This window comes from Fundulus heteroclitus, unplaced genomic scaffold (genome assembly GCF_011125445.2).
Source record: "Fundulus heteroclitus isolate FHET01 unplaced genomic scaffold, MU-UCD_Fhet_4.1 scaffold_290, whole genome shotgun sequence".
Classification (NCBI taxonomy): Eukaryota; Metazoa; Chordata; class Actinopteri; order Cyprinodontiformes; family Fundulidae; genus Fundulus; species Fundulus heteroclitus.
The window spans coordinates 147,463-170,000 of NW_023396700.1; the positions used below are offsets into that span (position 1 = coordinate 147,463).

General features: G+C 42.6%; 1 protein-coding gene across 1 annotated transcript; it reads left to right on the forward strand.

Moving 5' to 3' along the window:
- Positions 1-3,716: 3,716 nt before the first annotated feature.
- On the forward strand, positions 3,717-13,775 carry abcf3 (ATP-binding cassette, sub-family F (GCN20), member 3). The gene is made up of 21 exons (XM_012857915.3): positions 3,717-3,855; positions 4,463-4,610; positions 4,704-4,780; positions 5,097-5,152; positions 5,311-5,408; positions 5,504-5,626; positions 5,704-5,970; positions 6,044-6,124; positions 6,215-6,274; positions 7,763-7,819; positions 7,901-7,923; positions 8,041-8,096; positions 8,181-8,381; positions 9,674-9,750; positions 9,853-9,897; positions 9,979-10,111; positions 10,215-10,303; positions 11,784-11,875; positions 11,952-12,084; positions 13,164-13,251; positions 13,330-13,775. The coding sequence occupies exons 1-21, from the start codon at positions 3,783-3,785 to the stop codon at positions 13,486-13,488; spliced, it is 2,136 nt and encodes a 711-aa protein (XP_012713369.2). The 5' UTR covers positions 3,717-3,782; the 3' UTR covers positions 13,489-13,775.
- The last annotated feature ends 8,763 nt before the right edge of the window (positions 13,776-22,538 follow it).

Below are 22,538 nucleotides of genomic sequence, written 5' to 3' on the forward strand. Positions count from 1 at the left end.
AGTACAAAGACAATGCAAGGTGTTATACATGATTAAAACACAGGGAAATGGAAAGTAAAAGCAAATATGATTTTAAGAACAGTTGGACTACAAAGTTGAACTAATCTTTCAGCAAAACAGTTTAACTAGAACAGTCGAAGGCTTTCAGCACTTTTCCAGTTTTCTGGGAGTTTGTTCCAGATCAGTGGAGCATAGGAACTAAATGCTGCTTCTCCATGTCTGGTTCTGGTTCTGGTTCTGCAGAGCAGGCTGGAGCCAGAAGACCTGAGTGGTCTGGAGGGTTGATGCCCTGATAACAAGTCTGTGATGGATTTAGGTGCTAATTCAGGAATTTATAGACTAACAGAAGGATTTTAAAGTCTATTCTCTGAGATACAGGGAGCCAGTGTGGCAGTGGTCTATTAGACAAAATTACTTTAGATCAGAAATCCCCAAGAATATACTTAGCTTATTTCATATTATTAATTGAAACAATTAAGTTATATGTTTGCTAATGTATGAAAGAATCCTAGTGAAGGATTTATTTAACTTATTCCTTTGTCATTCCTATGTAATGTCTTTCTGTTCATGTACATCACTTTAAATAGTCTTGTTACTGAAAAGTGTTATAGAAATAAACTTACCTTGCCTTAAAGATAAACACATGGATTAGTTTTTTCAAGATATAATATTCTTCAGGTGATAGAAGGCTGACTTAGTGACTCCCATTTATGTGCCTGTGAAGGTTCAGGTAATTATTACTCAACTCAACTCTACTCAACTCAAACTTTATTTATAAAGCACATTTAAAACAACCAGGGTTGACCAAAGTGGTGTACAGAAATCACAGTTGCAGAGTATAAGATAAAAACTGAATGCTAAAATACATAAACACAATGCAAAAAGAAAAATTGAATGCAGATAAAATATAATTGGATAAATGTTTCAAATTAAATAAAATGTTAAAATAAAATATAATTTTGCCAAATGTCCACCTAGACTTGATTTAAACCCAGCGAAAAGAAATGTGTTTTTAAAAACCTCAAAGGAGCCTGCCAATCGAATATGCCAAGACAAGTTATTCCAGAGTCTCGGTGCCGCTGCCATAAAGGCGCGGTCACCTTTGGTTTTAAGTCTGGTTTTAGGCATGGCCAGTAGCAAATGATTAGAGGATCTCAGAGTTCTGGCCGGGACATGGATTTTGAGAAGCTCAGTCAAATATTGGGGGGCTAGACCATTAAGAGCTTTAAAAACAAACAATAAAATTTTAAAATCTATTCTAAAAACAACCGGAAGCCAATGCAGCGAGGCTAGAACGGTGATATGTGGTCACGTTTACGTGTGCCAGTAAGGAGACGGGAAGCTGCATTTTGTACTAACTGCAGACGGCGTAAAAGTGAGTGGTTCAAGCCAGCATATAATGAATTACAGTAATCTAATCTTGTATTAATAAAAGCATGGATTACAGTCTCCAGATCTCTGCGTGGCAGATATCCTTTCACTTTTGATAAAATTCTTAACTGGTAAAAACTGTTTTTTACGACCGAACTAACCTGGCGATCGAATTTCAACCTATCATCAAATATTACACCAAGATTTTTTACTGATGATCGAATGTTAGGTGTAAGAGGGCCCAAAGAGCCAGTAGGAAAAACTGCTGGACTACAACCAAACATAATAATTTCTGTCTTATTTTCATTCAGATTCAGAAAATTTGAGGTCATCCAAGATTTTACATCGTTTAAGCAGTCAGAAAATGACCTGAAGAAAATGATGGCACATCCTAGTATACAGACTCGTCACCATTATTTCTGTGTACTATTGACACTACTGATACAAATACTTCATACTGACTGTCGTGTATACCAGTGCAGTACAGAGTGACTGAAAAAATACTAATTCTCATGCTACAACAATACAGACTGTCCATAAATACACTCAACAAAAATAAAAACGTAACTCTTTTGGTTGCGACATCTGTGGCATTGTGCCGTGTGAAAAATCTGCACCTTTCAGAGTGGCAGTCTAAGGCACACCTGTGCACTAATCATGGTGTCCAATCAGCATCTTTATATGGCACACCTGTGAGGTTGGATGGACTATCTCAGCAAAGGAGAAGTGCTCACTATCACAGATTTAGGTTTGTGAACAATATTTGAGGGAGATGGTGATATTGTGTATTTGGAAAAAGTTTTAGATCTTTGAGTTCATCTCATAAAAATGGGAGCAAAACCAAAAGTGCTGAAATGATTAAGTATGATAAAATAGATAAAATTATTTGGTCAAATTACTTTTTTAAAGACTTGACATGAAAAATTTAGGACAATCGTCAATATAAAACTGTTAAACATATCTGGTACACAGATATATTCGCTGCTTGGTGCATCTGATTTTCAAATCAATTAGTAAACATGTAATAGGTTTCACAATTAATGAGTTTAAACTTGATCAGCTAAACATAATCAATCAATCAATCAATCAATCAATCAATCAACCAACCAACCAACCAACCAACCAACCAACCAATCAATCAATCAATCAATCAATCAATCAATCAATCAATCAATCAAATTTAATTTCTATAGCGTTTTTATAACAACCACAGAGTCCCACCAGCCACATTACCACCATAGATACTCCCAGTTGCAAGAGTTTTCATTACTAGAAGGAAAGAAAAAGGATAAACCTTTTATTTTAAATGCATATACAACACAGGATTATATCAACCGATGGTATAATTATGTTCAACTATACACAGATGCTTCAATAAAATACAGCTTATTGTGTTGGAATAGCTTTCATTGTACCTGAGTTTGGCCTCAAAGTAGGGAAAAGAGTAAGTGATGGAATTTTGTTTCATACAGGACAAACTTTGCAGTGTATTGAAGAGGTTAGGCCATTCAAATCTCTACTTTGTTCAGATTCTAGTTCTTCCTTGGTCAGTTTGTAGCATAGCCGGTCAGAAGGTAGACCAGACAGATTAATAGAACTACAACAAACACTTCATAGAGTTTACATGATGGGCTTACAGTTATTTTATATGGGTTCCTGCTCATTATGGAGTTCAGGGAAAGTGTTGATAAGATGGCAAAAGAGAGGACCAAACAATTATTAGTTGAAATCAATGCTAAGATCAGTATTATGGAATTAAATGGAATAATAATAAGAATAATAAAGGAGAGATGGCAGAAGGAATGGGGAGGAGAAAGGAAAGGACGATATTTCTATAGAATCCAAAGGAAGGTTGGAGAAATGAGAGAAACAGGAAGAAACAGGAGAGAGGAGAAAATTATTTCCAGACAAACGGGACTAAACGGATCATTATTCCTGACAGGAAAGCACCAGACAGGGAGATGTGACTGTGGGGAAATTTAAATGATAGAATATGTATTTTTACAGTTTAACACAGGTTTAATAAGTATCAGGGTGAGAGAAAAAGTTGATTTAAAACGTTAACAGGATGAATATAAAACTCGATCTCATCGAATTGTTCCCAAAAGATTTAGGGAGTAAAAGCTATCAGGCCATATTACATATTTTTAAGAGTAATTTCTTTGAAAGGGTGTGACATTTTATTTTCTTCCTGAGATCAACTTCCGGTCCACACTCCTCTCCAGTAGGTGGCGGTAGTGCGCTGTTTGTTGTTGTTTGCCAACCGCCATTAAAAATCCCAAAAGAAGACGGACATTTATAAACGTTCATGACGCTGACGTCACTAAACCCAGGGACTCCATCCCCCATAACGCCGAGTGGTGTCGCATTTTGACGCATGCGCATTTCAGTGGTGTCCAGGGCCGGGTATCATGGCGACGTACGTGGACATCCTGAAGAGAGAGTTTCCCGAGATCGACACGGAGCTTTTCGATTACATCACAGGTGAGACAGCGGGGAACGAGCGGCTGCGTGCCGGTTCCTCCGAGCCGGGAGGAGCCGGCGGACGGCGGCGGCGGCGGCTGCCGGCTCCCACGCGGCGGCCTTTGGTGCGCCTGGAAGCCGGTCGGCCGCGGCTCTCCGGCGCCTCGGCTTCCCGGAATGATTCCGCCTGAGCCGGGATAGCCGGGGAGCACCGACCCGCCCCCTGGCCCTGGTTAGAACAGGGTCAGATCCGTAGAAACCACCATTGGGGGCCCTTCAGGAAACAAGGCGCCATGTTTGTAGTAAAGTAAGTGATATGGATCAGGTTGGACTACAAACGGGGCTCTGCTAAGGATCCAGCACGTGTCAGTGACTCTTTGTCGTGTGATTCGTTTAAAGTTGGCTTCACTCTCAGAATATGGGTCAGAACCAGAACTTCAGGACCGCTGACATGCTTTAAATCCACCAAAACCGGTGCAGGAACTGGAAAGAGGGTCATGGAGACCCAGCAGGGGAGCTGCTGGACACCAAACCGTTGTCTCTCCGTCCAGATAAAAGAAGTGTGCAGCTGAAGAAACGTTCTGGTCCAGAAGAACATGTTGTAAGTGACTCTGTCCGTGTGTTACAGGTGTGCTGGAGAGCGGCGGCGCCGACTTCGAGGACAGCGAGGAGGTCTTCGACGCCATCGGCGGCGTTCTCCAAGATGTCTCGGCTGACAGCAAGAACGAGGACGACGTCAGAGACATCTGCCTGCAGATGTTCAACACGCTGGCGCTGTGAGCTCCCACCTGCCCCGCTGTCTGCATTTAGTTGTCTCTGTGGGTGATGTCGGTGCCCGGCGGGTTAAATGTCAGCTCTGTGTCTCTCAGGAACAACCACCGGCATCCTCAGAGGCAGGTGCTGCTGGACGCGCCGGTGCAGCTCTCTCAGATGTCCGCCAACTCCGGTAAGGACCGAGTCATCACGTTCTAACGTCTACAGCCGTGATCAGCACCTTTTAAAGCTGTGGACCAGCTGGTGTTGTCACTCAAGACTGAGTAACTCCTCCAAGGCTTAAAGGGAACACGTCATGTAAAATCCACTTTTTTTAGCCCTTCACTGGGTTTTGTTGTGTACTTGAAGTCTCCAGGAGTGGAGAACATCTGAATGCAGTCTCTCTAGGAGCTGCGTACCCTTATATTCCTTTTTTGGGTCAGACTTGTGATCTCTTTGAAATCCAAACGCCTTCCTGCGCCGACTGACATCTTTATGGTTCTCCTCAGTCTCGGCGGACAAAGATGTCCAGGGAATCTGGATGATGAAGCGTCCCCAGAACACAGTGAGTTCAAACTTTTAACTGCTGGCCTAAAAAAAAAAAAACGCAGCATCTCAGAAGAAGCCAGCAGCTTTTTCTGTCAGGTTGAATCTGTGACCAGAAATCTGGCAGAGACGGGTCCTAAATTCCTCCTCTGACTTTCTGTCTCTGTGTCTCTGCAGACCGTCGATGCCAAGAAGCTGGAGAAAGCTGAAGCCAAGCTGAAGGCCAAGAACGAGCGCCGGAACGAGAAGGACTCCCAGAAAGGCTCCGGGCCGCTGTGAGTCGCACCGGCCTCCTCTCACCTGTTCTCAGACCTTCTTCCAGCTGTCCTGACCTTGTCGTGTCCCGTCTTTCCCGCTGCCGTCCTCTCAGGGTCCTGGAGGAGGCGTCGGCCAGTCAGGCCAGCAGCAAGAAGGACAGCCGAGCCGACCAGTCGGGGAAGAACCGCAGCTATGACATCCGGATCGAGAATTTCGACATTTCCTTTGGGGAGAGGTGAGAGCCGGCCGTGTTCAGAGCCGGCAGCTGGCGCCGGTTCCAGCCACGCCTCACTCCCGGCTCCATGCCCTCAGGTGTCTGCTGCAGGGGGCGGAGCTCTCCATGGCGTCGGGCCGGCGGTACGGTCTGATTGGCCGGAACGGTCTGGGGAAGACCACGCTGCTGAAGATGCTGGCCAGCAGGAGCCTGCGCGTGCCGGCGCACATCTCCATCCTGCACGTGGAGCAGGAGGTGGCGGGCGACGACACGATGGCGCTGCAGAGCGTGCTGCAAAGCGACACGCAGCGAGAGGAGCTGCTGGACGAGGAGCGGCGGCTGAACGCCCGCATCGCCAACGGAACGTAAGAGCGGACTGATGGCGGGGGCCGGTCGCGGCGGGTTGTCAGACGGTGACGTTTGGTTGTGTCGTTTCAGGGCTGAGGGGATGGAGAGCGTCCGGCTGTCAGAGATTTATGCCAAACTGGAGGAGATCGAAGCCGACAAAGCTCCGGCACGGTAACCGTTGCAACCGCACGACACGTTTGTCCCGACAGGGACCGGGTTTTTGTCTGGTGTTTGTGACCTGCATCTCTCTCGTCCAATCAGAGCCTCCGTCATCCTGGCTGGGCTCGGGTTTTCTCCCAGAATGCAGCAGCAAACTACAAAGTGAGTGATGCTCAAACACACGTCGTCCAGGTTTCACTGTTTTAACTCAGGAAGCATAAAAATTCACACAAACTGTTGACCTGCCCTGAAAATGTGCGCCATCCACGCAAAATATTTTAATTTCAGTTCAGTAAAATGTTATTTATATAGCTCCAATTAACAACACGTCATCTCGAGGCTCTTTCCAAAGTCAGCTTCCATCAAATCATCCAGGTTGGTGAGAAAGTTTCCTCCCTAAGGAAACCCAGCAGGTTGCATCAAGTCTCTCCAAGCAGCATTCACTCCTCCTGAAAGAGCGTAGAGCCACAGTGGACAGTCGTCTGCATTGTTGATGGCTTTGCAGCAATCCCTCATGCTGAGAGGTTGGAGGTTCTTAAATATAGACACCTTCATGATTCGGCCGTGATAAACAAGTTAAAAATTCCTGGAGAAAAAGCGTGGTCGCTCATTGAAGAAGCTAGATTGCTGTGATTAACAAGCTGTAGTACCAATTAGAGCCACAAGATGTCAGTATTACTCAGGGCGCCTTTAATTCTGGTAATAGTTGTGAAAAAAATAAGAGCAGAGTTTATGCACAAAGGCTGAGTTGGCAATTTAACACAACATCCTGACTGGGGCTGGGTGGTAAATGGATTTAATCCATTAATTAAAATGTACAGTTTTGTAATATTTAATTTTTGGAAAATTGGGATTTTATTTTGCCACTCTTACTGGGCTTCTATGAAGAGAACAGCTGCAATGCTGGATTTAGGTTCAGGAAAATATATTGTGAAAATATTGTAAAGAGGAAGCTGTATAAAATTTACTCATTTTTAAGTTAGATTGAAGTTACACTAGTGAAGTGAAGTCTGTTCTCAGCTCATTGTGTAATATCATGGAAGGGCGGCCATCTTGTTTTACCAGCATGTTTCACAGCTTGGATTTAGTTGAACTTTGAATTCAGATCAACTCCCAGACTAAATGCTTAAAATAAAAGCGCGTTTTTTTTGATTTTGTGAAACGTAAAGGAGGGGAAAAATTGATTAATCAGATTTGGTAAAATCTGAGATTTTATTTTTAAGCCATATCGCCCAGCCCTGCTGAGTGGTTTTAAGGATTTAAAGTCCTTCATTAAATGTGTTTGGGGACGGACTTCCTCATCAAAATCTCCAGTTTCTTTATGGAGTCGCTGATGTCGCTCAAAAAGCTGTTTGCTATAATTTACAACAAATATTTCTCGAGCTGTCTCCGATTGGCTGAAAGCCTGTTGCCATGGTTATTAGGACGTGTGGCGTTTCCTTTCTGATGTTTATATTGATTTAACGATGCCCCACAAACGTGAACCTAGGACTTGTTTCCTGCACAACGTGTGCGGCGACGCGTCTACGCAAGGTTTTATGCAGCTGAAGGTTTTTGTGCGTCGCAGGTTTAAAAATGTCTACCCGCCGCCAACGTTTAGTATGACGGCTGCTCACTCTTTTATGCACGACACACTAAACGTGTTTGCAGGGAGTTCTCAGGAGGATGGAGGATGAGATTGGCGCTGGCCAGGGCGCTGTTTGCTCGGTGAGTTTCAGCTCGGTTGTTTCCTCGCACTCTGTCTGGTCACATGATCCCTGATAACCTGTCTGTGTTTGCCTCCGCCAGTCCTGACTTGCTGCTGCTGGACGGTAAGTTAGACCGACCTCCACCAAGCCCCCCCCCCCCCCCCCCCCCCCCCCCCCCCCCATGTCCTGCAGAATTAGCTGCAGTATTGTGGTAGTAACTCTGATGACTGTGTGTTTCAGAGCCCACCAACATGCTGGACATCAAAGCCATTCTGTGGCTTGAGAACTACCTGCAGGTCTGTAGCCGTAGCATCGCTCATTGGAAACAATGGAGTCATTAGCCTGGAGCTAATGTGAGCTGAATGACTCCTCCCCCTCAGACGTGGCAGTCCACCATCTTGGTCGTCTCCCACGACAGAAACTTCCTGAATGCCGTGGCGACCGACATCATCCACCTGCACTCACAGCGGCTTGACAGTTACCGTGGCGACTACGAGAACTTTCTGAAGACCAAAGAAGACCGCCTGAAGAACCAGCAGCGAGAGTACGAGGCTCAGCTGCAGTACAGACAGCATATACAGGTACTACCGGGTACTACAGACAGCATATACAGGTACTACCAGGAACTGCAGGTATACAGACAGCATATACAGGTACTACCAGGTACTTACAGGTACTACAGACAGCATATACAGGTACTACAGACAGCATATACAGGTACTACCAGGAACTGCAGGTACTACAGACAGCATATACAGGTACTACCAGGAACTACAGGTACTACAGACAGTATATACAGGTACTACCAGGAACTACAGGTACTACAGACAGCATATACAGGTACTACCAGGAACTACAGACAGCATATACAGGTACTACCAGGTACTTACAGGTAATACAGACAGCATATACAGGTACTACCAGGTACTTACAGGTACTACAGACAGCATATACAGGTACTACAGACAGCATATACAGGTACTACAGACAGCATATGCAGGTACTACCAGGAACTACAGGTATACAGACAGCATATACAGGTACTACCAGGTACTTACAGGTACTACAGACAGCATATACAGGTACTACAGACAGCATATACAGGTACTACCAGGAACTGCAGGTACTACAGACAGCATATACAGGTACTACCAGGAACTACAGGTACTACAGACAGTATATACAGGTACTACCAGGAACTACAGGTACTACAGACAGCATATACATGTACTACCAGGAACTACAGACAGCATATACAGGTACTACCAGGAACTACAGACATCATATACAGGTACTACCAGGTACTTACAGGTACTACAGACAGCATATGCAGGTACTACCAGGTACTACAGACAGCATATGCAGGTACTACCAGGAACTACAGACAGCATATACAGGTACTACAGACAGCATATACAGGTACTACAGACAGCATATACAGGTACTACAGACAGCATATACAGGTACTACTAGGTACTACAGACAGCATATACAGGTACTACCAGGTACTTACAGGTACTACAGACAGCATATACTGGTACTACAGACAGCATATACAGGTACTACCAGGTACTACAGACAGCATATACAGGTACTACTAGGTACTACAGACAGCATATACAGGTACTACCAGGTACTTACAGGTACTACAGACAGCATATACTGGTACTACAGACAGCATATACAGGTACTACCAGGTACTACAGACAGCATATACAGGTACTACCAGGTACTACCGCTTCTATGACTGCATTACAGACATCATGTCGAGGTACTGCCTGTATTTATCAGGTAGTACCATGTAGTACCTGCGGCCGAGCCTCAGTGCGGGTGATTCGGGGTCAGACTAACTCCTGGAGTGTTTGTGTTCCAGGTTTTCATCGACAGGTTTCGGTACAACGCCAACAGAGCTGCTCAGGTCCAGAGTAAGATCAAGCTGCTGGAGAAGCTGTAAGTCCTTGCCCTGACATTACGGGGGGGGTTGTTGTTGTTTAGGGTTAGGGTGGGGCTGACTGACTGCTGGTGCTGACTGACTGTTGTCGTGTCCTGCAGGCCGGAGCTAAAACCCCTTCACAAAGAGTCAGAGGCCACTCTGAGGTAAGAAGCTCCACATCTATCATCTCAAACCTTCACAGACCTCAGTGGAGATGAGACTGACCGTCTGTTGCTCTCCTTCAGGTTTCCTGATAACTTCGAAAAGTTGTCCCCTCCTATTCTTCAGTTAGATGAAGTAGAGTTTTACTACAGTCGAGATCAGCCGCTCTTCTCTGGCCTCAACCTGTCGGCTGACCTCGACTCCCGCATCTGCATCGTAAGCATCACCATCAGCAATTCCTCCAGCCCGTCACTCAACCCCGCTACGTTAACGCACCATATTCTGCTGCTGCACCACTCAAGCTCTTGGTTTCTGGCAGGTTGGCGAGAACGGCGCCGGTAAAAGTACCATCCTGAAACTGCTGATGGGCGACTTGACGCCGGTCAACGGCATCAGACAAGCTCACAGGTGAGACGTTCAGACAGGTGGGACCTTCAGGGGGCTAATCGTGTCGGCTAGCTGTGAGCCTGAATGTTCAGGAAATTAAAATGTTCCTTCAGTGACCCGTCTAATCAGGAAATGCTGAGGTTTGATCAGGGAACCTTTTACATTTTGAACTGGTAAACCTTTTTAATTTTTTTTTTTTATCAGGGAACATTTATTCAATCAGGGAACTGTTTTGATCCGGTACATTTTAAAGGAGCAATAGAAGTAACATCCCCTCAACAGAGAATCTGCGCCCTCATAGCAAAACCAGAGCCGTCCCCGGTTTTCATTGGAGAAATCTGGTCACCCGGTAACATTGATGCTGCTATTTCATCCGTTTTGTCCAATCTACTGAATATTAATTATTTAAAAGAACACCAGAGAAGGACTTTGAAGGCTTTTGGTAGTGGAAACGACGGTTGCGGTTTCGATGTGAGTGGTTGAAGCAGCGTGTCGGTAAAGATGCCGGACAAGTGGTTTATCCAATCATATGCGAGGACTTTTGACTTTTGAAACACATCTCCAATGGAGCGATCCCAGATGGACGTGTTGAGTTCTGCAGAACGACAGCCGTCTGGTGAGAGTCAGGTTAACAGACTGTTGAGGAAATGTGTTGTTCCAGTTTCCAACACTAGGTGTCAGTATTACTCAATGTTCCTTTAATCTATGATCAGAACATGAAGGTTTATCTTTATGTTGTGATCAGGGAACATTTATATTGTGTTTTACGGAGTGAGATTTGTTCCATTGCAAGCAAAGAACACGTTCTGTAAATGAAAAAAAAAAAAGAAATACAATCCAAAAATTTTACTTTGAAAATATTGTTAATCCAAAGAAAAGTTAGTGTAGTTTTCTCAGATTATATTTTGTCGAAAATATATATATATATTTTTTTTACTTTTTCATATTTGATTTTTACAGATTGGGAAAAAAATACATTTTTAAAATATAAAATGAGTATTAAACAATTTTGAAAAAAAATTAAATTTGAAATTTTATTAAGAAATTCTGCAAAGTTTAATTTCTGGATTGCATGTTTGTTTTTTGTTTTTTTTCCAACTTTCCGCCCAGACTGTGGAACTCTCTATTATTAACACCTTCACAGAGGATTAAACAGTGGCTGAACTCAGGACAGAGATGTTCACATAACTGTGTCAATACATGAATTGGTCTTAAGTTTGATGTATACAATTATCTGTTCACTTGCATTTTAAACTGTCTGCTATTGTATGTAATTATTTCTACTCTACTGTACAATATTAACTTTTTCTAAAAGCCTCCTATTGACTGGTGTTGAAAATTAGCACATGTGCTAACACTCAAGCACACTGGTTTGTGTGTATGTGATTTCTATATTAAATAAATTAATAAAATAAAAGCAAACATGCAGTTCAGGGACAGGCAACTGGTGAAATTTAGCTTTTGTTTCTCATCCAGTCTTTTATGGATTCTTTTTTGCCAGGAACTTGAAGATTGGTTACTTCAGTCAGCATCACGTAGACCAGCTGGACCTGAACGTCTGCGCCGTGGAGCTGCTGCTCAACAAGTTTCCCGGTAATCATGGTGACAACGAATGCACCGGCTCTCGCTGGGTGGTGAGCTCTGATTGGTTGCTGTGTTTGTGCTGTAGGTCGGACAGAGGAGGAGTATCGCCACCAGCTGGGAGGTTATGGCATCACTGGGGAGCTGGCCACAAGGCCGGTGGCCAGTCTGTCAGGAGGACAGAAGAGCCGGGTGGCGTTCGCTCAGATGACCATGCCATGGTAAGGCAGGGTCAGCTGTTCAGTTCAATTTTATTTATATAGCTCCAATTCACATCACATCATCTCAAGGCTCTTTCCAAAGTCAGCTTCCATCAGATCCTCCAGGTTGGTGAGAAAGTTTCCTCTCTAAGGAAACCCAGCAGGTTGCATCAAGTCTCTCCAAGCAGCATTCACTCCTCCTGAAAGAGCGTAGAGCCACAGTGGACAGTCGTCTGCATTGTTGATGGCTTTGCAGCAATCCCTCATACTGAGCATGCATGAAGCGACAGTGGAGAGGAAAACTCCCCTTTAACAGGGAGGAGAACCTCCAGCAGAACCAGAACCAGGCTCAGTGTGAACGCTCATCTGCCTCCACCCACTGGGGCTTAGAGAAGACAGAGCAGAGACACAGAAAGCTCAGAAGCTCACATTGACCCAGGAGTACTTTCTATGGTAGAGAAGACAGAGCAGAGACACAGAAAGCTCAGAAGCTCACATTGACCCAGGAGTACTTTCTATGTTAGAGAAGACAGAGCAGAGACACAGAAAGCACAGAAGCTCACATTGACCCAGGAGTACTTTCTATGTTAGATGGTAATAGTGGATGATCTGCCTCCCCTGATGATGTCACAGCTAACAGAACGCCAGGTGTACCTTCTATGAAGAGAAAAAAGACAGAGAATAAAAAGTTAAAAGCTGAAATAACAACAAACAATGCAGATTGGAGAGCAGTAGGAGAACTCAGCAGAGTGAGAGAGATAGACCCTGATGTCCTCCAGCAGCCTAAGCCTATAGCAGCATAACTATAGAGGTAGCTCAGGGTAACATGAGCCACTCTGACTAGAAGCTTTGTCACAAAGGAAAGTTTTAAGATTAGTCTTAAAAGTAGACTGGGTGTCTGCTTCACAGACCAAAACTGGGAGTTGGTTCCACAGGAGAGGAGCCTGATAGCTAAAGGATCTGCCTCCCATTCTACTTTTAGAGACTCTAGGAACCACCAGCAGACCTGCCGTCTGAGAGCAAAGTGCTCTGTTAGGAACATAACAGTTCCTGTAGGAACTGTTGGCGTTGATAATGATGTTATTATTTATGTCTTTTAGTCCAAACTTCTACATCCTGGATGAGCCGACCAACCACCTGGACATGGAGACCATCGAGGCTTTGGCTAAAGCCCTCAACAAGTTCAAGGTAGGAGCTTGTGTTCCTTTTTCACCTGATCCAGCATCTCAGCGGTTTCCCTCACCTCCCTGATGTCTCGTCTTTCAGGGCGGCGTCATCCTTGTGTCGCACGACGAGCGACTCATCCGGCTGGTGTGTAAGGAGCTGTGGGTGTGTGATAGCGGGAAGGTTTGGCGCGTTGACGGCGGCTTCGACGAGTACCGAGACATCCTGCAGGAACAGTTCAAGAAAGAGGGTTACCTGTGAGGCCCGGCCACTGCCGACTGAGCACACCCACCAGTAGCATAATGGATCCTGGACAAGCAGCCAATCAGCAGTCAGAGCACATCAGAGGACCAGAACTGTCTTGTCCGCTGCTCAGATGACCTGCTGCGAGACGATTGGCTGTTTGGGGTCACCTGGTGAGGTCCCAGTGAACTTTGGATTGGGAACGACTCGAGGAAATGGTCAGGTCCAACCGAACCTGTTAAGGCTTTTGAGATTTTATGAGATATAAAGGACCAGAAAATAATAAAAAAACAAACAAAACATGATGCCCTGAGTTTAGTTTCTGTTCATCTTCAGCTGACTGAAACGGATCAGGGGCCTCGTTTATAAAACTTTGTGTAGAATCCATGTTAAAAATGTGCATAGGCCGAAAAAAAATATAAAGCACATGCACACCATCACGCAATTTTCCTTTCCAGATCACAGCTCTACCTGAACGTTTGGTACCAGGTTCTGCCCTCTACACGCCCAGATTCAAGCACCTCATGAATGTTAATGTGTTAAAAATGGGTCACCTGATCGTATTTTTTTCGTCATGGCGATGTGGCGACCACGGAGAAAAAGCCAAGAAAATTAAAAAAATACTGAGCGAAGTTTATTAAATGTGAAAGTCACAGGAAAAAGTTGCAAACATTGAAAGAACTTCTTAAAAAGTAACTGATTCCTCTCTTTTAAATGTCGGGCGACAGCCGCACTCAGCGTTAAAATTCCTCCGAGGCCGTGTGCTCAGATCGACATTCAGAGGAAGCGGTTATGCGCTCTGGTGGTTGGAGAGCAGATGAGCTGTGCAGACTTTTGTTTCAGCTGAGATGGTTTATAGCCATAAAGGTCCATATGTGTAGTTGTGTGTCATCAGCGCAGGCATGAATAACACTGTCAAACACACCAAGTTATTACCAAGCCAGTCAGAACCCAATGTCTTTCAGTCTGTGTGAAAGTCCAGGACAGTTTGGGGGTTACAGGTTAGTCCACGTTTGGGTTGGAAAAGGAACTCAGGCTTTAGCACTTTTACAGTTTTCTGGAAGTTTGTTCCAGATCAGTGGAGCATAGGAACTAAATGCTGCTTCTCCATGTCTGGTTCTGGTTCTGGTTCTGGTTCTGCAGAGCAGGCTGGAGCCAGAAGACCTGAGTGGTCTGGAGGGTTGATGCCATGATAACAAGTCTGTGATGTATTTAGGTGCTAATTCAGGGATTTATAGACTAACAGAAGGATTTTAAAGTTTATTCTCTGAGATACAGGGAACCATGGAAGGACTTCAGAACCGGGTCCATGTTCTCTACGTTCTTAGTCTTAGTGAGGACTTCAGAACCGGGTCCATGTTCTCTACGTTCTTAGTCTTAGTGAGGAAGAAAATATATAACAACAACATAATATAAATAATAATAATATAAATTTCGATTCACTCAGTCATTTGTAATAAGTCATTTTTTATCTAATTTCTTTTTTTATCATATTCTCTTTAAAATCGCAGACTTTTCGCTATTTTTCATGTAAATCCTTGGTGGCGCTTGATAGCGATGCCGGTGAGGCCGCAGCGAGCTTGGCCTCCCCTGGGATTGCGCAATCCCATGTTAACTGCGCTGGCTTCCATTCTGTGAATGCATCTTCCTGTCTCTAGATCATGAATTCAATTGTTCACAATTTTCCACAATTTAATGTATGTGGATTATGAATTGTGTTTTGGTCATTAAACTGTGAGCAGGTAACATGTTTTCGTGCTGCTTTGGTGATCATAAACGGCAGAGAACTGGTTGTAGGTGAGGCCTGCAGTTCCTTGGCCTCTAGGCAGGGGGCGCTCAAGGAGCACCGCTCCTGATCCTAAAACTGTAGAGTAACAGCAAGTTATGGATGTTTTATTAGCGAGTTTTGCTAAACAAGTAAAGCACTAAAAAGACTCTAAACATACAGCTGGAACAGGACTGATGAAGGAAGGCTTTCCTCCCTGGCAGTGAGCTCCACTGAGACTGAGAGACTTTTAAAACTGAAGAAGATAAAGAGAACTTTCTCCGGAAAATTACCGATATTTTTGTGCAGAAAGTGCGCCGCATGGACTTCATTTATTAGTAGAGGTAAGGCAGCGATAATTATTCATGTTTTGTTTTTGTAATGAAATGTGCGTAATGTGGGTTATAGTTTTTAAATGTGTTACAAATGCAGAAAGCCATCATAACTCATAAACTGTTACCAATGAAATAACAAATAATTTAGCTTTATTTTTTTTCATCAAAGAATCAATATTTTTTCCATGTCTCTTGGTGATTTGACTTGGCTCAATCAGTCTCCTTCAACACTTTGCAATCAGTCTACTCTGTAGTGTATATATATTTGTAAATCGGACTCTGATGACGTTAGTGCCTCACCAGCTATGAACCCTACCGCACGTCACTGATACACACACACACACACACACACACACACACATATATATATATATATATATATATATATATATATATATATATATATATATATATATACACACAAACTTTTATAGTTTTGTCTGTTAAACAATTTAGATTTTAAATCAAGATTTGAATTTAAATTTTTTTACTTTATATTCTCAAGAAAGATGCATTAAATAAATAGATGAATAATTAAATTATGCTTTAATGTTTTTAACTGTAGTCACAACACCATAGATTGTCATGATGAGCAAGGTATATAAATCACTGTAGACGATAGGTATATTAAAATGTGGCATTGTATTGATATTTAGTTATGGAAATATATTCGCTGCTAGCTGAATGTTTGTCTGAGCCTGCGCAAGAAGAAAGCAGACAAACTTCTCGCCCATTCACAAACTTTTGAGCAACAAGCCATATTTGAGGATAACGTGACTAATTTGTGAGTTTTTATCTTACCTTTATCTTTGTCACGTTATTCGATGTCATGTTGACCTTTTAAAAACGTGTTTTAGCCTCTAAGCGTCCTATTGGAGGAGAGCATACCATGTGACCAAAAATAAACAAACTGGCTTGCTTTTAGTTTGATTTTGCTCTTTTATTTTTATTTTACGCCGTAGAATAACATCGGTAACATGTAATCAACATTTTCCATTGTCGCCATTTGAGTGATGAGGTTTTGAATATTAAAGTTTTGGAATGGTAAGTATCAGAATCTTTATTGTCACCACGACAAAATGTATTTTTGTCTACTCTGGTTAAGAGGTCACATTATAGACAAACAAACAGGCAATTCTTACCTAACTGGGGAGATACCATGATCTGTACGGTGGTACAGGTGGTACCTTTTACCTGTAAGATCACTTCTACCTATGTCATGACTGGTTCCAGGAGGACCACAGTTCAAGTCTTCAAGGAGACTTACAAACAAAAGCTGTCGACGTGATTATGTACTCTGAACAAGTTAAAACAGAAGACATTTTGACTTGTCTTTCCTTTAATTGCACTGTTTCAAAAGGAATTGAGCTGAAAGATGATGATTGTGTTTTTACTGGAGCCAGACATTTTTTTTGTCCAATTAAGAAGAGATGAAAAGTCTGGAGAGCTGATGCACCTGCCACCAATTATCCAATTAAGTGCATTCAGAGATTATGGCCATTTCTCAATATGTGTTCTTGAGCGTTCTCGTGTGCTCGTGACACGTCATCAGCCTCAGCCCGAGCACTGTTCCAATTACCGAGAACGCCAAATCGAGAACGCGCCGAATTCCCCGGATGTTGTTCTCGCCCGCCCTCTTTATCGAGCATGCATCAGAGCAGACTTGTGCGTTCTTCAGACTGACCGCTTGCCCAGAATGCACCGCGGCCGCAGCTTGATTCGAGACAGCGCAAACGGAGCTCACAGCGGTAAGTTAAAAATTCCCTTTTCTGCTGCTGCTGTTGTTCAAAAGTACGTTTTCAGATCATTTGAGGTGAGAACATTATACTTTTAAGCTTCCCTATGTGGCCTGTTTACAGAGTTAGTGCGTAATTTAAAAAAAAGTAGTGTGCATAATACCACTGGTTATGATTTATTTGTTTTGTGTTCATCTGACTGACGTGTGTTGCTTTATTAACTCAATACTTGCTGGAATAAATTGTAAATGTCTGCCAAGGACGACAGCAGTATACAAAATAAATAAATAAATAAAATCTTTAAATGTTTTTCCTATCTAAGTGAGTTTATTCTGAGTCAGGACACGAATAATTGAGAGGAGAAAGAGGGAAAGAAAATAATAGTAATAGTATATGAAAAAACAGACATTTACTTTATACACATGTTTAATCTTTGGAAAAGAATGAAGGTGTAATATATTCAACAAATTATTAACAGTTACTAACATGGTTTAAAACAAAATAACTCCTATTAAGATCTTATACAAATAAACAATGCCTATAAACTTACAATTAAAAATAGTTGGAATGGAAATTATTTAACGATTATTTAATGTATTTTCACAGGTGGTGAAAAAATGAAACGAAGCAGCATGTGAACATGACTCCAACTGATCTACGTTAGGTCAGGTGTAGTCATGTTCACTTAAACATGCAGCCAGCTGGAGCAGCTCCCTGTCTTCAGCTGCCGGATGGTCGTCCTCCTCTGGGTCAACCTCCTCATCCTCCACGTCTAGCTGGTCCCCTGCCTCTTTACTAATATTGTGGAGGATGCAGCAGGCGGTGATTACTTTTGGGGCAAACGTCAGGCGGACCTCCAGCACCCTTAAGAAGATGGAACTCCACCGTGTCTTCAGACCACCAAAGGCACGCTCAATGATGTTTATCAGCCTTGCCGTGGTGTCTGTTGTACCGTGCCTCCACTTGACCTGTACCAAATATAAAATTAACTTGTAATTTAGGTAATATGCTGATATGTCTTAATCTTCTATCCAATTAATATAATCTATGAATCAATTGTGTGTCATTGCTGGCTCTATTTAAGGACAAGAAGGTAGGAGATCTTACTGGCAAGCTGTTTCCCTATAGGATGCACTGCAGGCCAGCCAGCAGAGGGTCACCAGCACCTCTATCTCCTGTGGCCATCCATGGACCTTCTGATGGGCAACAGCTGAAGGAGGAGGACGATGGTGGCCCTGTTTAGCCTGAAGGCTGGTTTCAGGTCCCCTTCATTAAAAAATATTTGGAGGATCGGCACAGAGGTGTTTATCCTCACATATTTTGTTTCTGTTTGTTCCTGTAAATAAAAAATGCCAAATGTTACCATAATTGTTTTTGTCACCTTTTCTATGCATAAAACTATACCTGCTAAAATGCAGATTATTATAGTTTTCAAGAAATAAAAAGGTAAAACGTTTAGTGTTGTAAAACTAGTCAAGTATAGTAAATGTAACAAATGGCTTCCCTTCTCTGGTATTTTTACCATTTCACTGAAAAATGAGCTGAACTAACTGCACATAATTTATAGATTAATCACTGTAAAGGTGGACAGACATAAAAATGTTTTTTTTTCCTTTCTTAATCAATGCTGTGAAGTTCAGGAGGTGCAATACAGTAGCTTAACCCTACTGTTACTAATGTTAAAATTGGCTCCTCATTTTAATTATTTATAGAAAAATAGTCACAATTGCAACCTGATCACGTTTTTATTACCATCCTCAATGTTTTTTTTTAAAGATAAAAGTAGGAAATAGGCTGTCAATCTTAAAATGCCTACCAGTTGGCAATAGATGGGTGAGCAAAGCCTGCCTTCTGAGCCTCCTCTGCTGCATCAATCTTCTCCTTGCTCGGATTTGCTTTCTCAACTGCATCACCTCCTCTTCAGCCTGCTGGTAAAGCTGACCAACAACCGAAGCAACAGCAATATTGCTCGTATTCCTCATTTTGCTTCTACAAAGTGCTGATTTTTAAAAAAGATTCAATCGCCTCTACAACTGCAATTACAACTCCCAACAAAGAAATTCCCGCTATTGCTGGTTTTATACCCACAATTTTGTATTTTTTTTAAGACATTTTATTAGACTTTTTAGAAATTAATAAAAAAAAAAAACGTTTTCAATAAGATATGATGGTGTAGTGTATAAATAGTTTTGAACGTTAAAGAAATGCTCAAGAGCTGCGGGTGTGATGACGTCACGAGTACACTTCTGTTCCAAAACACAATACCTGCTGCGTGCTCGCGTTCTCGTCAAGTCCGATCTTCCTGTGTTCTTACCGAGAACAGACTTGACGAGAACGCGAGTCCATACTCGCGTTCTCGTGAATTGAGAAACGGCCAATGTGTTCTACGCTGGTCAACCCAAGACCTGCCGTAAGTGTGGTTCCCATGAGCACCTGGCTACTGAATGTCACAACCTGCACTGCAACAACTACTAAAGCAATGAACATTTAACCAAAGACTGCCCGTATCCTATTAAATGTAATCTTTGTGGGGAAGAACGGCACATATTCAGAACATGCCCACAATCGTATGTGAATAGAGTAAGAACATCTCAACACCAAGAACAAAGGCAGGTGATTGTGGAAAAAACACCTCAAAGTACCGTTGATAGTGCTGGAAACCGAGTCAGCGACCATCATCTGGGAGCCAGTAAGGGGAGTGGTGGCCTAGTGGTTAGAGCACAGAGCTTCAGTCCCAGAGGTTCTGAGTTCAATTCCCACAAGCTGCCATTCTGGGTCCCTGAGCAATACCCTTAACCCCCAATTGCTCCCCAGGCGCCGCACAGTGGCAGCCCACTGCTCCCCAAGGGGGTGGGTTAAGATGCAGAAGTGAATTTCTCCATTGTGAGATCAATAAAGTTCAATTATTATTATTATTATTAATGAGCAAGAACATGAGAGGCTGGAAGGAGGAAGCATCATCCTACTACCAGTTTGCCCATCTCTTGATGCTGAAACAAAAATGACCTTCCTATGATTGACTCTAGCCTTTATTTCTCCTCGAGGTTATGTCATTACTTCAGGTAACAACATTAAATACCAGAGGATTGAATGATCCTGTAATATGTCAGTCTTCAACTACTTACATAATAGTGTGTGTGTGTGTGTGTGTGTGTGTGTGTGTGTGTGTTGGGGAAGGGGGGTCTTTCTTTTACAAGAATGTTATTTATCCTTTATGGATAATTATGCCAAATTTTATCACCGGTGGCTTGACGCTCGCTCCTCATCCTCCTGGGAAAAAATAGTTTCACCTACCTTGTGGAATCCACACGAGCACTGAAGTCTTCTCCCAAACAGATCCTTAACATTCTGCGTACTGTTCTGCAAGGGGCAAGCATCAATTTGCTCCAAGGCCTTTTTCTACTTCTTGGCCCCTGGCCGTTTGCCAGTTGAAAATTTGAATTTGCCCTGGGCATATTTCGCACAGATGTCCCTCCAGTAACTGTCTGGCTTCCCTGTCTTAGTCATCTGCAAACATTAAATGTAAAACAGGTTAACGTGAAGCTAAGTTATGTGTGTATATAGACAGACAAACAGACAGTCAGCAAAATTTTATACGGTAAATAAACAAATCATTAAGTTATTATTGGTCTGATTGTGTCATATGATGTAGTACGTAAGAAAGTTTAAAAAAAGTTAAATATCATTCTGACGGGACGGGAAATTAAATAATTTATTGTTTTGTTTTTGTGTGTATACAGACAGTCAGCAAAGTTTTATACAGTAAATAAATTCAATTCAATTCAATTCAAATTTATTTATATAGCGCCAAATCATGAAACATGTCATCTCAAGGCACTTTACAAAGTCAAGTTCAATCATATTATACAGATTGGTCAAAAATGTCCTATATAAGGAAACCAGTTGATTGCATCAAAGTCCCGACAAGCAGCATTCACTCCTGGGGAACCGTAGAGCCACAGGGAGAGTCGTCTGCATTGTACATGGCTTTGCTGCAATCCCTCATACTGAGCAAGCATGAAGCGACAGTGGGAAGAAAAACTCCCCATTAACTGGAAGGAAAACCTCCGGCAGAACCGGGCTCAGTATGAATGGTCATCTGCCTCGACAGACTGGGGGTTACAGAAGACAGAGCAGAGACACAACAAGAGAGACAAAAAAGAACAGAAGCACACATTGATCTAGTAATCTGTTCTACATTAGATGGTAATAGCGGGTGAGCCGTCTTCTCTGGATGATGTCACAGTTAACAGAACGCCAGACCAGGTGTACCTATTATGAAGATAAAAGAGAGAGAACAGAAAGTTAAAGCAGAAATGACAACACATAATGCATAATTGAAGAACAGTAGAACTCTATAGAGTGAGAAAATTAGATCCTGATGTCCTCCAGCAGCCTAAGCCTATAGCAGTAAAACAATAAAGGTTGCTCAGAGTAACATGAGCCATTCTAGTTATACGTTTTGTCAAAAAGGAAAGTTTTAAGAATAGTCTTAAAAGTAGACGGGGTGTCTGCCTCACGGACCAAAACTGGGAGTTGGTTCCACAGGAGAGGAGCCTGATAGCTAAAGGATCTGCCTCCCATTCTACTTTTAGAGACTCTAGGAACCACCAGCAGACCTGCAGTCTGAGAGCGAAGTGCTCTGTTAGGAACATACGGGGTAATCAGAGCTCTGATATATGATGAAGCTTGATTATTAAGGGCTTTATACGTTAGAAGAAGTATTTTAAATTCTATTCTTGATTTAACAGGAAGGAAAATGCATGGACCAGTTTTTCAGCATCACTCCTGGACAGAATGTTTCTAATTTTGGCGATATTCCGGAGGCGAAAAAAGGAAACTCTGGAAACCTGTTTAATATGGGTTTTAAATGACATGTCTTGGTCAAAAATAACACCAAGATTTTTTACTTTATTACCAGAGGCCAAGTTAATGCCACCCAGATTAAGTGATTGGTTAAGAAGTTTATTTTTTGAGGACTCTGGCCCAAAGATTACAACTTCGGTCTTGTCAGAATTTAGATGCAGGAAATTTAAAGTCATCCAGCTTTTGATGTCATCAAGACATGACTGCAGTCGAAGTAATTGATTGGATTCCCAAACGTTATGAGCAGCCACAGAAACTGTTTTAAAAGTGCTTATGTTTGGAAACAAATGTTACAGCAAAGAGGTTTAAAGATAAAAAGCGAGAGAGCCTGGAGCAAAAATCCGTCGTTAACACAGCAACAACAGG

Excerpts from the sequence above, each read along its gene's own strand:
- abcf3 (XM_012857915.3), top strand. The coding sequence starts at position 3,783 with ATGGCGACGTACGTGGACATCCTGAAGAGAGAGTTTCCCGAGATCGAC. Across the intron at positions 5,409-5,503 it reads CAGAAAGGCTCCGGGCCGCT|GGTCCTGGAGGAGGCGTCGG; the intron begins GTGAGTCGCACC and ends CCGTCCTCTCAG. Across the intron at positions 8,097-8,180 it reads GGCTTGAGAACTACCTGCAG|ACGTGGCAGTCCACCATCTT; the intron begins GTCTGTAGCCGT and ends CCTCCCCCTCAG.